This window comes from Podarcis melisellensis (assembly GCF_964234715.1).
Source record: "Podarcis melisellensis genome assembly, chromosome: 10".
Classification (NCBI taxonomy): Eukaryota; Metazoa; Chordata; class Lepidosauria; order Squamata; family Lacertidae; genus Podarcis; species Podarcis melisellensis.
In genome coordinates this window covers 53,198,423-53,216,342 of record NC_138542.1, presented here as the reverse complement: position 1 = coordinate 53,216,342, position 17,920 = coordinate 53,198,423, and the positions used below count along the sequence as shown (strand labels likewise).

The 17,920-nt window shown below is 41.3% G+C and overlaps 1 protein-coding gene and 2 long non-coding RNA genes across 7 annotated transcripts in view; 1 reads left to right on the top strand and 2 right to left on the bottom strand.

The window, feature by feature from the left end:
• TBXAS1 (thromboxane A synthase 1) overlaps positions 1-17,920 on the top strand; it is a 210,218-nt gene that overhangs the window by 129,843 nt on the left and 62,455 nt on the right. For all 4 annotated transcript variants that reach the window (XM_081928286.1, XM_081928283.1, XM_081928284.1 and 1 more), the window contains exons 7-9: positions 5,973-6,061; positions 7,802-7,950; positions 11,075-11,205. In XM_081928286.1, the coding sequence (XP_081784412.1) occupies positions 5,973-6,061; positions 7,802-7,950; positions 11,075-11,205 (369 nt within the window). The remainder of the gene's footprint in view (positions 1-5,972; positions 6,062-7,801; positions 7,951-11,074; positions 11,206-17,920) is intronic.
• LOC309379364 overlaps positions 1-17,920 on the bottom strand; it is a 401,215-nt gene that overhangs the window by 349,504 nt on the left and 33,791 nt on the right. The window lies entirely within an intron of this gene.
• On the bottom strand, positions 11,854-15,421 carry LOC309379357. 2 transcript variants are annotated; one of them, XR_014172441.1, is made up of 3 exons: positions 14,427-15,421; positions 13,490-13,593; positions 11,854-12,435 (listed from the first exon to the last, which is right to left on the bottom strand). It is a non-coding gene; the product is annotated as an uncharacterized lncRNA (long non-coding RNA). The 2 variants fall into 2 exon arrangements; XR_014172442.1 differs by having other exon boundaries at positions 15,224-15,421.

Below are 17,920 nucleotides of genomic sequence, written 5' to 3'. Positions count from 1 at the left end.
ATTGTTGGAACTTTATCCAAGGTGTGTTTTTGTTTTGTTCTTTGTTTTTATTGTACGACGTCCAGTTATGGTGAAGACGAATAAATGAAATAAACTGAATCTGTGACAGAATTAAGTAGGCATTAAGGGGGGGGGGTGGACGACGACATTCCCTGTCAAAGCTAGCTGAAGAAATTTCACTGTCTGAGGAGGAGAAGCATTAGATGGTAACCCCTCCTGCTCCCAGTCAGGGTTCATAGTCCCAAGGCTGACCAAGATACTTTGGCACCTGAGGCAGAAAATCCTCTCACCAAATCTCCGAATTAAAGTTAGGCTCTCAGGCGTATATAAGCGTATTTGAAAATGTTAACCTGTTGGGTTTCCAGTACAGATAGCAATGCCCACCCCTACCCCCTGAAAGGTTTCTGGGAGTGAAGTTACTTTGAGACGTTCGGATAAAATTTACTTGCATATTCCACAGTGTCCTCATGTAAGTGTTTGCCAACATACTTCAAACCCTGCAAGAAAGTGTGTTTAAGAATGAGTGTTTGATTACATTGTACCAAGCTACAGGGTTGCTCTGTTTAGCGTTGTGAGAGAGAAGAGAAAAAAATACAACTGGGAAGATTCTGTAGCTCTAGAACCCTTGTCAGGTTTGATAAATAACTTTGTTCCCCTTTTCAGCTGACACCATCCAAAGACTATTGATTTTTATTTCTCCTGATAGTGCTGCTGTGCTCTTGTCACCTCTTATCTCCCTCCTCCCTCCCTCCCTCTGTGTAGCCCTCCCTGGTACTCTCTTCTGAAAGCAAAAAATGTATGGTGAACCTTGCACAGTCCTAAGCGGTTGGTGCAAATGGCTGTTTTCATTCTTCTACCTGAAGGGGGTTAGGGAGCTCAATGTGTAATGTATTAACTAAAGAGAAAAACCACTTTAAGGAAAAGAGAAAAAAAAGCGATCAACACATTTGCTTCATTCATTTGCATTTACCGGAACAAATAAAATTTTAGAAGATGCTCAGGAATGGCTCTTAAGTTAGAAAAGAGGTGAGCATGGTGGACGGGAGGGCTCATTTGGAAATGTATTATCCTTAGTTAGAGGACTGCAGGTAATTTGAATACTTTAGGACCACATAATTCAAATTATTTCGCACATGATGTAGTTACGGTCATTCTTTCCCCCCCAGGTGGATAGAAGTTCCAGGGTGCAATGCTGCTTATCCAGGGTTGGTTTATTTTAGAAGGAGGTCACGGAAGTCGACAAAAGGCATTTTGTAGTATTGGTGTTTATTTTCAAGTATGCAGGTTTCGCATAATTTGAGGCAGACAGCTTAAAACACTCAAGCAGGTTTGCTGTATGCCAAATCTTCTGCATTCCGAGATGCTGTTAGTTTACAGAGCCCCCTAAACTCAGCTTAACTATCCCTCTCTCTTTCTTCTTGAACTCTTAACTGCAGTCTGATTCTTTTATTCCCTTTTGTGGACACACACACAGAACTGGATTGCATTGTTCGTAGCTAGGAGGGAGGAAGAAAATGTATTCTTGCTATCCCCTTCTCTGGAAGCAATCTTCTAAATATTAGCTCCCATTTAGGGGCATCACCTGAATATCCCAACCTATTAGCATCCCAAGGCTCTGGCCAGATACTACCTTAAGGGCAAACTCAGCCATGATAGTTTTATTCACAGAAATAAATTCATGAGTTGCAAAACTCGTAGATATTAACTAGCCACTACCTGAAACAGTGAGCTGCTGCTGCAGAGCTGTCAAGGGGAAGGGAGGAATTTCCACCTTTACCTATAAGTTCCAGGTGGCCTTGCACTGCACTGTGCAAATGCAAGCTCATTGGCTGGATTTCTACCACTGGCACGGATGCAGGTCGCTGGCATCAGTAAGGGTGGCTACCTAGTTAGCCACTGTACCTCCTGCCACCCCTGTTGCTTCCTGGCATTTAATAGGGTGGGGATTCCTCTCCCTTGATCACACAACATCAGCTATTCCTGCCAAGAACAAGTCCAATGTATTGCTGTGAGTTTGGTCAGCTTGGATGAAATATTGGGTCCACTCAGTGGCGAGGTGGGACAAGGGCAACCCACAGGGCGGTAAGCCCAGGCATAAAATTGTTAGGGGCACAAAATTTCAACACCCAATATAACTGCACACTTCCATCACTGGGCTCCGCTGAATACAGCTACTCCATGCAAACCAGGAAGTGACCTCTCCAGACAACGGAATGACTCTTCTTATCTCTGCGGCTGGGATCTTCTAGGTGACGCAGACTCTGTTAGGCAGTTGAATGTGCATATATTCTCCATCTGTTACTCTCCCTCCTACCCACCCCTCCACGCAGTCCCGGGTGCTGGCAGCCCATGCTACACCACTGGCTCCACTTCCAGAACCTGTGAGCCTGTACCTGTGATGGTAGAAGGTATAAGAGGAAGCCTATCAAGGTAGTGGCTTTAGTCGGCAACTAAGTACTATGATTTAGCATATGCAAAGAATTTGCTCTGTGCTGTAGAATCAAATGGTGATGCAGGTGGCACTGTGGGTTAAACCACAGAGCCTAGGACTTGCCGATCAGAAGGAGTATCTAAGGAGTATCAGCTACCCACACAAATGCAAAAGAGGGGTGGGCGTAACTGTGGAAATAGAATTTGCTGGAATATTTTGTGAATATTTTCCCTCTTCTCCAGACTAAATGTGTCCACCTCCCTCAACCATTCCTCATAAGGCTTGGTTTCAGACTGTTATTTTATTGGCTGCCCTCCTCTGCACACGTTCCAGCTTTTCAATATCCTTTTTAAACTGTGGTCTGCAAAACTGGGCACAGCACTCCAGGTTGGGTCTGACCATGGTAGAATAAAATGGTACTATTACTTGCCTTGATCTGGGCATTATACCCAACGGTAACAATTTTATTCTGTTATTAATAATCATATTGGCAGCACAGTTTTCTAGATAACCATTTTTAGAATTAAAACAACATTTGATTAGAAGATCACGGTGCTGACATTAGAGTGACATAAACAAGCACTCCTGTAAAATGCCCATATGAAGAATGAAGTGCCAAGGCATGTACTGGCAGGATTATGCCATAATGTTTTTGACACCAACAGACTCCTGCAGTCTTGTTTGGCAGAACTTTGGTGCCGAGACAGCAGTGACATGAGATAATTGGCAGATCAAATATTTGCAGTGAGCATATTGCTTATGTTTTATTTTGTTATGTCATAAACAGCCAATCCAAATGCCCAGAAGTTGAGATCATTTCCCCTCCATGGACAGGTTCTTTGACTCCTGCATGCTGTTTGGCAAAAGCCAAGGTCTAAAACGGGAAATGCACAATAGGTAACAATGACATCATTTTTGGACTGTCCTGGTCCTGTTAGTGACAGCATGCAAGCTTTCCGTCTGTTGAAGTGTTTGTCAAGCAAGATGATTCTTGTGAAATTTGATATCCTACCATCTTTCTTCCCCTCCCCCTTTTCTTCTTAAAAAGTAAATTATGATTGTTTCCTGTTCTGGAAATAAGATTGACTGCGAGTAATTCTTGAGCTGTCAGGGAGCACTGTAGGATAGGCATCTTTGCCAGGAAGACATGACTGGCAGATGAAAAGGGATGATTATGGAAACGTTTAAAAGGGGTCAGCTGGAAGAGAGCCAGGGCAAGGATAACTAAAACAAAAGAAAAACAGTAAGCTAGCAGCATGCTACTGTGGGTGGCAGGCAAATTAAAATGATAGGGAAAGAGCAGAATCATTTGAGGCAGCGGGGTGTCGCCAGGTCCACAAGGAAGAGGCGCAAAGGAACTGAGAGCCTGTAGAAGAATAAGGGGTTGCGCATTGGCTACACCAACAAATCAAGGAACAGATTAATACACGGCACTACTCCTTCATCCCACAACCCATTGGTCTGTGTGCACAAACTCTACACACTTATAACCCAGGCCTTTGTGTTATACTATTGCACCAAGTTACCAGCAGCCGGATCATTATTGTGAAACGTAAAATTATGATTTTGATGTTATTGGTTTTTTATAATAATGACATTTTGTATTTTATAATTTTATTATGGCTTGTTCAGTGCCCTAGGGTTCTTTGATGAAGGGTGGTCTATACGTAAAAATAACACTAATATTAATGATATATTGTATGTGCCTAGGCTCCTCAGCATGACTGGAAGACCCTGCTTTTTGCAGGGTTCTCAAATATGTATCTATGGAAAAGGCCATAGCTTACTGGGAGAGCACTGATGGTGCATGCAGAAGTTCTGAGGTTCAGCCCCTGGCTGGGATTGGTAGGGCTGGCAGAGGCCACCGTCTGAAATTCTGGAGAGATGCAGTCAGTGTAGACAATACAGAGATACATGGACCAATGGCTTGACTTGGTATAATGCATGTTCCTTTGTACGCAAATAACTGATCAAAGTGCAGAAGATGAAGCAGCGAGTTTGATCCTTCTCCTCTCTGTGTCAAGAACTCCATAAGAGCCTGATGGATCAGACCAAAGGCCTTTTTAGCGGAACATTTTGTTTTCCAGCTGCTACCAGTCAGATGCCTCTGTAAAGGTCACAAGCGGGAGATAAGGGTGACAGACTTCTCTCACCGCTGTTCCCTATTAGCTGGTGATTCAGAGGCATGCTTACCATCATGATCTGTACCCATTGATAGCTTTATACGCCATGGGTTTTTTATTATTTAATTTATTTCATTTTTAAAAGACCTCAAAACTGTTTTCCCTAATTCCATTTTTTAAAAGCCATCTAAGATACTCAACCATCACCTTTCACAATGGTGCCATTTTATTGCTGTCTGGAGGGGCTGTACCAAAACAAAGGCAGGATGAAAACATTTGTGGTATAAAAAGTTACCCAGGAGAGGTTGACAGATAACAGGGCAGCCTTGTAGAAAAATTCCCTCCCTTTATCTGGTGGCAGCAAGTTGTTTATATGGGGGTGGGCAGTTGAGCAGAGGAGTACACTCTTATGTTAGCAGAGAAATCCTTTCCCTCAGATAGATGGATGGGTGGAGGGAGACTGGGAGGGGGCTGTCATCGGCCCCATATAAGCTTCTAGAAGGTCTAAACAGGGCGTATTAAATATAAGAAAACCTGCTTGGCAGAGCTGAGGAGGGAGTCCGCAGTTCCTCCTTTTGAAAGTCAGAATTTGAGCTATGCAAATGAAGCTTTGGGGGATATCCCTTTCAGTTTCCAGATGTTCTAAGTGACAGTGCCACAGGCTAGCTAAAGGCAACTTAGCACTGGTCGCTGGTAAGCTAGTAGACAAATTAGCAGTGTTCTGACCATATGAGTTTTGGTACAGGCTTAGCAACGGCCAGTCAGCTGCTTGCTTAGTGTAAGCAATTGATCCTAGTTGAGAACACAAGTGGCAGAGCCTGTTCTTGCTTTCATGCAAAGGGATCTCTTCCTTCCTCTTCAAAGGTGGCAGAAGATGAGCTGTGCATGCACTTGTCTTTGTGCTGATCGACAGAGGGCAGATCTGTGCCAAGGGCACGTAGAGCCCAGCATCTCCATGCCCCATAACAAACTCTGGCAATATAGCAGCTGCTGCGCGCGTGCAAACACACACACACTCCCGCTCCTAGAGGCTTCTCATTTCCCATGGCAGTTGCCCCTTCCAGCTTGGGGTAAACAGATTGTACAACACTACAGTTACAGGTTCCATTTCTCACGAATGTATCAGCCTATTCTCTCGTCCAAGAGCAGTGAGCAGCCACAACAGAAACAAGAAAGCAGGGGAACCATCTCCTGTGGCCATCAGTCTTGGACAGAGAGCATGTTATCACTGGAATGTGTATTTGTGTGTGTGTGCGCGCGTGTGTGTGTATGCGCATGTGTAAAACCTCCCTAAGAAAATGACTTTATCCACTGATTCAGGAGCTCCTGAGAGCACTTACCTCCTGCAGTATGCAATTAATGTAGAGAAATGTATTGTGTGTTTTTTAATTACACCGTGTGCATGTGCTCCTTTTTAGATGGTGCCGCTAATCAACCAGGCATGTGACATCCTGCTGAGTAACTTAAAGGTCTATGCAGATTCTGGCACAGCTTTTGACATCCAAAGGTACTTTAATAAATTAGAAGCGAGGGAAGTTTTTACAGGTACTTGATTTGCCAAGCTATTCTAAGTATGCAATTATTTTACAAATGGAGTTTTTAATTTTTCTGTCTTGATGTGGACACTTTCACTTTCAAATGATTATATCTGCCCCCCCCCCCCATTTTACTATAGCACAATATTTTAACAGTAGCAATTACAAGCAAAAGTAATTGAAGTGGAGTATCTAATCTGTAGCTGCCTGTAACATCCCTGGGGGGCAGGGGGAGAATGTTATTAGAGGTTGCATCCAGCCATTGTGATAAACCATAGTTTATCCTGATAGGAGTGAGCCTAGGCAAGACTTGGGCTCACACACTCCCCTCCCTCTTTCCTCTCCTTTGCATGCCACAGTTATAGGGAAATTAGAATTTCGCTTCTTTTTTTAAAAAAATTAATCACAGTTTAGCACTACATCTGAACCCTAAACTGTGGTCCATCTTTAACTATGATTTCTTGAAGCAACCCGTCTTCATAACTCAGACCTGTTTGACAAAGATCCTTTCCAGTGTTAATTGAAAACTTCCTTTTGCAGATTCTGCCTCTTTTATTGCTGCTTGTTAATTGTGGTTGGGAAAAAGATTGTGGTTGAGACAAGATTTTATGATACTCATTCAGTTTCCAGATGCAGCTCCTGATAAGCTAGTATATAACAGAACAGTCCTCAGAGTGGTCGGGGAGCCATGAAATAGGTGATCCTCTGTCACAGTTCCTGCTGGCCAGGGCAGAAAGTGGGGCATTTCCCTTTTTGCTGTGCTAGCTCCAGGTTGGCACAGCAGAGAAACCCCAACTAGGCCCCTCTTCAGGAAGTGTCCAGTCTAAGATCCAGCACCACCAGTAACACTGCCAGCATAGCTTCTTGCTTGCTCTCTCTTTTGGTGGATGCATCAAGGGTCTCCATAGCAGCAGAGCCCAGCAGAGAAACACTTCTGCTGATACCCCCACCAGCTCTACTACTCAGGTAGTTAGGATGTGCTCTGACTTAGCATAAATCTGACTTCCGTTTTCCTATGTCAGCACTGACATGATGCTACATGATGGGAGTGAAGAGTGAAAATGCAACCAAGTGAATTCTGTTAAGTGTGTGTGTGTGTGTGTGTGTGTGTGTGTGTGTGTGTGTGTGTTACATATGTATTGATATATTTTATTTCTCTGCACTCAGTACTGTATGCCTAATGACTGGCAGCTTAATGTGTAGACTTATTACAACATAATGTGTGCCATTTCAGGTCCTGTGTAAGATCTGCCTCTGGCGATATTTACGTTGGCCCATTCACAAATGCAATTATCACTTGATGTTGCAGTCATCATCAGATAAACACCTATGTGTGAACCAGCCCCAGAACTTTTGCAAAACTCAGATTCAGAAAATGGGGAGTTCATTGTGTTTAGAATTATTAGCAAGTATACATTTGATTTTGTAGTTTAAAAGTACCACTTCTTTACCATGTGTAAAAATGAAAGGTATAAATATTATTCACAATCAACTTCAGAAGATAATGTGCTTAGTTTTTCAGTTTATAAATCTATCCTGACATATCCTCCTGAAATGAATCTTTAAAAGGCCTGGCACATATAAAAACTCAAATTGTCTTAAATAGGCTCAGAAAAATAAACCCTAGGAGACAGTTTTGCAACAAAGGCAGAAACAGAAATGTGGGATGACAACACTGCAGTTTAACAGCAACCTTCTTAAATCTTTTACAGGAATTACAGTTGCTTTACCCTGGATGTTGTTGCTAGTGTGGCTTTTGGTACCCATGTGGACTCCCAGAAGAATCCTGAGGATGTTTTTGTTAAGAACACCAGAAGATTCTTTGAACTTTCATTATTTAAACCCATCTTAATCCTAGCCAGTAAGTATAACATCACAATGCTCTGTACATGGTCCAACTGTTCCTATTTTTTTTCCTTAAACAATTGTTTGTTACAAACCAAAAGTTGTCCATGACAGTGGTTTAGAATGCAGCATGGAAGAAGAAAGATTATGCAAGGGCCTCAAACATGTGTAAAAGGAGAATGTATTAATACAGTTAAATTAAGGGTCACACACCTTTTTTTGGACTGGTGGGTGCCCTAGAGAACAGTGTATAACATGAAATTCGATAATACAGTCATGGTGACATTTCCCCCATAAATTTCCAACTAGAAAATGCTTAACCTGTCCCCCCCATGCCAACCCTAAACCAAAGATCAGGCTGTGAACCCACTTACTAGGGAGTAAACCCCTTTAAATACAAAGAGGCTTCTGAATAGATGTGTGTACTGTAACTACACAGTGAATTCTTAATTAGGGCCTGGGTTTAGGCCATGCAGAGCTAGAGATATGCCCAAACCGCTTTGCAAAGTTTTCACATTTGACTTTTTTTTCCAGGGAGGAGAGAGAGAAGATTCTTTAACACCCACCAACACTTATAGTTTAGTAGTATTTGCAGAAAATAACTTCTGGGGACCCTTTTATTTTAGACAAACCTTCCACATGAAAGATGTATCTTGGTTGCTAGGGAATAAACTTAGGCTGCAAATAAACTTAGGCTGCAAACCTGTACCCACTAACCCATTCCTAGGTTAGTGGGTACAGGTTTGCAGCCTAAGTTTATTTGTTTATTTGTGTATGGCATTTGTGTGTTACCTCATATCATTAAGTTTTCTGGGCAGTTTACAGTAAGTAAGTAAAAATAATTTAAATACAGAATAATCATAAATCCATCAGATTAAAAGTTACATAAGTACCACAAGAAAACAAAAACTCACTGCACCCCCAAATTGAACACAGATTGAAAAATGGAGGCCAAAATGACATAGTTATTTAAGAGGCCTGTGTGAACAAAAAGGTATTCACTAGGCACCAGAAACACAAGAAGGATCGCCCCAGGCAAGCTTGCTTGGGAAGCCTGCTCCACAACTGAAGTGCTCGGGTTGAAAAGGTCCTTTCTCTGGTGGTTATCCAGGGTGGCAATCATCCAGTACTGGGGGCACCTGTAGCAGGGCTTCAGAAGAGGATCTTGATGTTCAGGTAGGCACGCGAAGCATAGCATTGACTAGAAAAATGGTTAAAACAGATAATGTATTCAGGTTATCATTTATTTGTTACTCCTTAAGACATTTATGGTGGTGATCCTCCCCCCCCCCAAAAAAAAAAAATTGTAAAGAGCAGTAGAGTTCAAGAAGATTAGTTGCAATTATTTTTGTTTTTGATGTAACCAACCATAACAGTGATATCAACAATAGGCGAGGGCTACAATCCTATGCACTCTTACCACCAGCAGTGTAGCGTGGCCAGGTTTGGGTTGTTTTAAAAACTTAGGTGCTCCCTGTCAGTAACACTTGAGAGGGCTGAAATTCTCTTCATGTGGTAGCATTTACTAAAATGTGAAAGCAAAACCTGTGACTGCTAATCCCTTAACAACATCAAAGTAATGATGAGGCACGTTGGAAACAAAACAAGAATTTTATTTATATGCAATCTATGAGGGTTAAAACTTAATGGATACTTGGATGAGGCAGAATACTTTGTTTCAGTCACAATCACTTTACAGAATTAAATCAATAACTTTACTTAAGACTTCCACTTTAAACCTGTTTCTGATTAAACTGATTCCTCCTAAAATGGGTATTTGTTCTACTAAACAAGTAAAACGCTTCCAGCCCCTTGTAGGATCTTTTCTTTTCCCTCAAGGAAATAAACTGACTTGCCCTGCCTAGCAAACCCCTAACCACCCAGGTAATCCCTTGGTAAGCCATTTCTAAATCTAATCCTGACTCTTACCAAGCAATACCTGACAGGTTGACTACAGGGTCTAATTTTTGACTCCACCCAGCCCTGCTTGGCTTCTGGGTATCCAGAAAGATGAACCCAAGGTCCATCCAATCACACATTCATAGAATTGTGCTGCACTCCACCTTTCTGTGTAGGTGGAGTTTCTCTCCCTCCATTTGACAAACCTATCTAGTATGTTGTTGTTTAGTCATTTAGTCGTGTCCGACTCTTCGTGACCCCATGGACCAGAGCACGCCAGGCACTCCTGTCTTCCACTGCCTCCCGCAGTTTGGTCAAAATCTAGTATGTTAGTCCATTTAATTGTTTATAATAATAGTCACTCAGTGTGTAGAATTGGAATTTATTGTTCTCCAGTTTAAGGCAGTTACCGGTTTACTATAGGAATCAATTGATCAAGTCTCAGATTTGTGCCATGCACACAACTCCAGCTTTATGAATATTATGCAGCAAGGTAGTTCCTATGAAGGGAAAAATACTTCGGGGCAAATTCCTCATTTGAAAAAAAACACACCAGAAACATTTAGTGACCTTCTATTTAATGGTTCACTTAGTTAAAGGGTACATTTACACAAAACTTTCCTGCAGCCCCGAGACAAACCTTGTGATTGTCTCAAGCATCTGTAAATACAGTTTGCTGCAGTTAGTCTCTTTGGAGAAGTATATATAAGCTTTAATAGGGCATTAAATGAGGCACCCTGCTTTCCATAATGAAAAGGGATGATGGAAATTGAATTAATGTAACCTTCCAGTCACATTCTCAGAGCTGTCTTACCTTGCAGGTTGGTTTGTAAAGTGTGTGTGTGTTTTTAAAGGCCTCATAATGCATTAAGTGTTCTATGGCATACATTGCAATGTTGCATAACCCTGAACACACATTGAATCCTATTTCTCTGTAGAACAGCCTTCCCCAACCTATCGCCCTCCAAATGATTTTGGACTTCAACTCCCATTGCCCGGCTCCAATATTGTAAATTAGGGAAATGTATGAGATGCGTCCTACAACCATGTGTTCATCTCAGTAATCGGAGTAATCTGAGAAAGTATATGCGACCCTCTAGTCAGCAATGACAACATAAGAAAGCAGTAGTATTTTTTATTTTAAAAACTCTGAAAGGAAAGGAAATCCATATACTTAGGGGTTGTGGATATTTGCATTAATAGCTAATGATGGTTTGTTTGTTTTTGAAACTCTCTTAAAGTTGCATTTCCGTTCGTAATGGTCCCCCTGCTTCAGATTTTGCCAAATAAGAAACGAGATGAGGTGAATGGATTTTTTATCAATGCCATTAAGAATATGATTGCTTTGAGAGACCAGCAAGACCCAAATGAGGTAAGACTTCTTTTATGGTAGGAAGAGCCATGCATGACCCAACCAAATTGTGTGCATTTAGTCCACTGCTTCCTACAGTGATTAATTTGTTGCCTCTAGGATAGACATGGGACGCAGGTGGTGCTGTGGTCTAAACCACAGAGGCTAGGGCTTGCTGATCGGAAGGTTGGCGGTTCGAATCCCTGCGACGGGGTGAGCTCCCGTTGCTCAGTCCCAGCTCCTGCCAACCTAGCAGTTCGAAAGCCCGTCAAAGTGCATGTAGATAAATAGATGGGAAGGTAAACGCTGTTTCCGTGCGCTGCTCTGGTTTCTCCAGAAGCGGCTTAGTCATGCTGGCCACATGACCTGGAAAAACTGTCTGCGGACAAATGTAGGCTATCTCGTCTAGTAAAGCGAGATGGGCGCTGCAACCCCAGAGTCGTCCGTGACTGGACTTAGCTTTTTTTTAAAGGATAGACATGTTCAACCGGTTGACTGTGATTTTCCTAAAAAAAGCTCACCAACTCTGGGCATTCCTCCCCCAAAAAGCTCAACCAACCAATGACAATGGGTAGATCACTGCCAGTTTTTTTTTAATACTGGGAGTAGATTGCAGTCTCTTGGGATTTGGACATGCCTACTCTAGAAAGCCCATAAGCCTAATTGCCTAATTTTCCACTCCCAGCATCCAGCATACTTCAGAATTATAGTGTCTCTGCTAACTGTAGAGATGATATCAAACGCAGCAAAGGCCTCAGTCCAAATTGCAAACTCTGTCTGCTTTAATGTGTTCAAAAATTATTTTGCTCTTGACTTCTACATGTTTTTGCACTTCTTGATGTACATTGCAACTGGAGCTGTGAAAAGGGTACAGAAAGTTCACTTTTATGGTGACTCATATGTTCTTATTAAAGCTAGTATTGAAAATTGCACTTAGAACTTGCAAAAATTTCCAACCCAGTAATTTTATCCATTTAAAAGCATGACATTTCTTCCAGTCTGGGTTTTTAAAAAAACATTTGTATTTTTTTTTTGGGCTCTCTTTCTCTTTCTTTCTTTTGCCTCTTCTCTCTGTGTGCTCCCTTATTATAGGTATCTCTTTCCCTTTCGTCACTTTCATCCTTCATCATACCTTTGGTGCTGGAACACCCTCCCTGAACTTATGCATGGCGTCACATCCTTCAGGCCACAGCTCAAACCTCATTTCTTCCATGAAGCCTTTAGCTTAATCTCCTTCATCTCCATCCCCAGCTGAAATGAACCATAAATACATACAACACCATTTGTGCATATTAAGGGCTCAGTAGTCTTGCTCTCCTTGCTATGTTGAGAGGGAAGCCAAGCTCTGGAAAGTGAAAAGAGTCTAAGGCTGAAGCTACACACCAAATCAAATCTACAGGACTGCATCCACTCCTCAGCTTGCAAATGGAGACATGAGACAGGGCTGTGGGTTTGCCTCTGTGCCCAAGGGGCACTCGGGGGTTGGCAGTGCCCATTAGGTTTGCACCTCCAGCTCTGAGCTTGTTTCTGCTACTCCCCACTCCCACCCCACCCCTGGTCCAAGCTTAGAGCTGGAAAGAGGAACAGATTTCCCAGTAACCTCATGCTGTGTTTTGAGACTTAGCACAAGCTCAAGGCCAGCACCCTTCCTCCTGGAGGAGGAGGCCCTTGTGACAACAAATTTTTGGTTGGCCAGTTCTAGGTTTTATTTTTCCATTGTGAGATAATTTCCCACTGCTTTCCTTCTGGAAAACCCACTGTTTATCACTGAATTGCAACAAACATTACAGCCATACCTCGAGTTACAGACGCTTCAGGTCGTGTTTTTTCAGGTTACGGACCTGCCAAGTACCAGAACGGGTTACTTCCGGGTTTCGGGGGTCGCACATGTGCAGAACCACCAAATCGCAACCTGCACGTGCACAGACGCGCCACTGCGGGTTGTGAACACTGTGGGTTGCGAACATGCATCCCACATGGATCACATTCGCAACCCGAGCATCCACTGTAGTTGGTTTTTCTGAGGATTGATGTTTCTTCTGATTCAGTGGTAAACAGTGGGTTTTCCTGGATAAAACTGTGGGGCAAATGAAAAACTGCTCAGACCTGTGCCTTCTAGCAGAAAACCTCTAGGACCCGTGCTTTCTTGGCAAAAGTGTGAATAAGGTCTTAGCCTCTGATTATAATAGCACTTGTGAAAATATCCTTGTAAACCACATTGTATTTCCTGTTTCGTAAATTAGCAAATAAAAGAAAACAAGGGCCCTTCAAATCTGCTAACTAAATTTGTAAGTGCTCCGATTACCCATCAGATTCCAATGCAGGCTTCATAGAAACAAGCTTAATTGATTCACTTCCGTTCTTACTGCTGCCCTTTCATGATCTGATGCAAGTTTCCAAATTCCAAATCTTACAAACTGAGCACATACTAAATATAATCTTGTGCAAATATAGTAAATATTGTGAAAGCATGGAAAGAACTAAATTTGGATCAGTGGTGAAGTTGCTGCAGGTAAAAAAAAAGTCAAATAGCTTAAATGGGGGAAATGATGTTTATTTTAAATATTTATATTAAATAAAGGCCTTCCTTGTATGCTAGAAAATAATTGTATAGTGGGAAGGTAAAAATAATTATGGGAAGTTTTAGAAATATTTAATTAGTTAACAAAATCTATGTACTGCTTAATTTTAGTAAGCCTCTAAGTAGTTTACAAGAAATATCAAAATTGTCAAAAAAAAAAAAAAAAATTAACAGTAGAAAAAGAGATTAAAACATGTTAACATATATGTATCTGGCTAGGCTTGCCTAAACAAAAATGTTTGAGGCAGGAACCAAAAGGAATACAACAGTAGACAGTGAGATGCAAAATGTAGGTGCCATCACACTAAAATATTTATTTTTTTCAACTGTTGATAGTTTTGTAATTTAGATTGAGCTCTGTGATGTCATTTGCTCTTATCCCATTCCATTTGCTCTCAATTGCATATGGTCTTTCTGCCACCATTTAAATGTAGGTAACTTCCTGACACCGCCAAAACTATAGATGTCTTCTCTTACTGGGATGTTTTAGGTCCATGCTTCAGAAATGCCCTATGTACCTCATCAGAATTGTACAAGGAGACTGGCAACATGGAGAGCCTCCTTTTTGTGTTTCAAAGCTCTTTGCACTAATGCAGATGGCTTTTGAGCTGATAAGTAGGGTTCAAGATAAATGCTTTGTATTTCTGTTGTTTTTGTTTACCTCAGTACACTGTTGAGTTTCACCTTGAACAAAGCGAAATTCTACATGCATTCTTACTGATTGTTTAGATGAGTGGGTGGCTGTTTTAATACGTAGTCTTCCACTTTGTGTTCAGATGTGTTGCACCCTGATTTATTTCTTTATAAGAATCCTTATCTACCCATTGCCATAAGATTGTCCAGTGATTTAAAAAAAAGAAAATAATTCAAGCAGAAATGGTATTCCACAACAACAACAATAATAGTACAAAGCACTTTGGGCTTCATTTTAAAGGTGGGTGTTTTTGTGTGTGTGGTTTTTTTACACGTTTGGTTAATCCTGAAGGCAGATAAATAAAAAGGATTGTCAGATGTGGGTTGTAATAAATTTTAAATGAGTTTCATAAAAGCTACAACTAAACGTAAACCTGCCCAAACAGGGAATTTCTAAAACACACAATTCCTCTTCAGTTTTTTCCGCTGCTTCCTATCATGAAAACTGTCATGTGGATTAATAATTCATTGTTCTTGAATCAGCCCTCGAGGAAAATTGACCGCAATGTCATTTCCATCTGAGTGGGGTTGGTTTTTTTTTTAAGGGGGCTAAAATGGAGGTATGAATCTTCTTGCTTTGCAGAATCACACAGGCCAGAACTTGGATTAATTGGCTCTTTTGCTGTGACTCTCCATCAGAGGAAGAAGACTTAAGATGAGCTCAAAAAACTGCTAAGGCCCCCTCTGAATTTCAGCAGCTTATTGTAACATAAGCTTTTGCAGGAAGCAAGACACCTACAAATCACATAATGGAATGTGTCTTACACTTAACTACACTTTGGGCTTGGGACTTATGAAGTGGCATTTCTTTGACCCTTGTTTATGCATCTCCTCTCCTGCCCTATGGTGTGGCACACGTTTAGTCTTCCTTTTTACAACAGGCAGGGAAACAGCGTGGATGATGCGACCTGTTCAGGTACGTGAGGCAAAATGGCAGCTGCCTTGCCTCATGCTGTAGTAAAAAGTATACAGTGGTACCTCGGATTACAGACGCTTCAGGTTACAGACTCCGCGAACCCAGAAATAGTACCTCGGGTTAAGAACTTTGCTTCAGGATGAGAACAGAAATCGCACGGCAGTGACGGTGGGAGGCCCCATTAGCTAAAGTGGTGCTTCAGGTTAAGAACAGTTTCAGGTTAAGAACGGACCTCCGGAACGAATTAAGTACTTAACCTGAGGTACCACTGTATAAGGGAGGAATGGAGAGGTTTCAGTCTTCATAAGTTCTCCCCCGCCCCCATCTTGTTCCCACAGTAATCTGCCATTGGAAAAAAAGCAGCACAAAAATATATAGCTCAGTATATGAAATTCTAAACATGTTTTGACTGAAAAGAGGGGTGAGGAACCTGAGGGCCGAGTGCCGCCTCTATCTGGCTCCCATAATTCTCCTCACGCCACACACACTCTCGGTGCTTCTGCTTCTCAGCCTGGGCATTGGGCTTCTCAGACATATGCCTCTTTGCTTGTTTGGTTAGAGGATAGAAAGAGGTGTGTGAATGGGTGAAACCACTAGCCTACTGCACAAAAGTAAAATTTATATAGTTGCTCTGCCCATCTTTGCCTCTGGACCTGCTCACCAACAGCCAGGTAATATAGCCTGTGGGCTGAAAATGGATTCCCACTCCTGTCCTAAATAGGCATTTCAAAACACATTTTGCTATATTTTGAGGCAAAAACTATTGCAAAATTTGGAGAATTGCAGTCTGAAGGATAATTTCATTCCTGTCTGCACTTTAGAGCCGTGGATCAAGTCCTTTCACATTGGACTTCACAGAAGTCAAATTCCTCAGGCACTCCTCATTTAAAGGCATGTGCTTGGGCTGCAATCCTAAATATTTCAGCTACTTTTAAAATCCAGACAGGGAAGCTGTGTCCCCCCCCCCCCCGTTATAACTGGATTTAAAAGACTAATAATTTATGTATCCTCTTATTTTTCCTCCCAATATGCTCCCTTGGAAAGTGTGTCACCTGAATGAAAAATGTGTCAATTAAAAGCCAACCTCCACAAGTCTATTAAAGAGACAGAGTCCAGAGAATGTTCTGTGATTTTAATTAAAATAGAAATGTGAGTAATTGGTTTTGTGCTGCAAACCTTTATTAATATCTTAATGAATAGTGCAGTGTTTGTGAGCTTCTTTCGAAAGCCCTGTTGTGCTGTTTTGTGTCAGTTTCCAGCCCAGGTTTTGGAGACTGCTCAGTCCTTCTCCACAAGTTCAACTTTTCCTTCCAATGCAACATCCCCTCCAACATTCTCCAATGAAAACAGGGATGTCCTATTTAATAATAATAATAATAATAATAATAATAATAATAATAATAATTTCATTATTTATTCCATGCCCATCTAATTGGGTTCCCCCAGTCACTCTGGGCAGTTTCCAACACATATAAAATAATAAAAAACATTAAACATTTTTTTAAAAAAACCTCCCTATACAGGGATGTCTTCTAAAGGTTGTGCAGTTACTAATCTCCTTGGTTTAGAGGTTGTGGGGGTTTCTTGTTTATTTATTTGCAGATTTATTTAAGAGTTTTGCAACAAAAAGTTATGAAAACACCAAGCAGTGCACAGTTAAATAAGATAAGACTATAAAATACAACGGATTACAAGCTGTGTTAACAATGAAACTACTTCAGAGTATCAGAAGTAGTTATCAAAAGTCACAGAGAGACAGAGGAGAAGACTCACTCTTCTTGTCACTCTTGTGAAAAAGGTTATTCGTCTAGGTAACCGAGACCCAGGTCTGAATTCCGACAGAGGTGCAACTTGATCATCAGTTAATCCAAGAATGTCTGTAGCTGCTCTGCCACAAGCCACTAAATCATTTTCCCAATAAAAGGTGTACAGTGGTACCTTGGTTCTCAAACTTAATTCGTTCCGGAAGTCTGTTCCAAAACCAAAGCATTCAAAAACCAAGGTGCGCTTTCCCATAGAAAGTAATGCAAAACGGATTAATCTGTTCTAGACTTTTAAAAACAACCCCTAAAATAGCAATTTAACATGAATTTTATTATCTAACAAGACCATTGATCCATAAAATGAAAGCAATAATCAATGTACTGTACTATAAAATAAATAAGACAGAATTGTAGATGATAAAAATCAAAATTAATTTTTTTTAATTACCTGTACTGATATTCACTGTTTGGATGGGGGGCTTTTATCCATTTCTGCAGTCACACAATCAGTCAATCAATCAGTAGCTGAACTGGGTTCCACACAGTCACAAAAACAAATGAACCGACAAAGCCTCAAAAACAAAAACACAAAATAAATAGCAAAAACAAAAGCCCAACTTAATCTGTTATGGCAGTCTGTTTGACTTCCAAAATGTTCAAAAACCAAGGTGCAGCTTTTGATTGGTGCAGAAACAATAGCCAACAGCCGCATCAGACATTCAGCTTCTGAAAAATATTCGAAAACAGGAACACTTACTTTCGGGGTTTTGGTGTATGGGAACC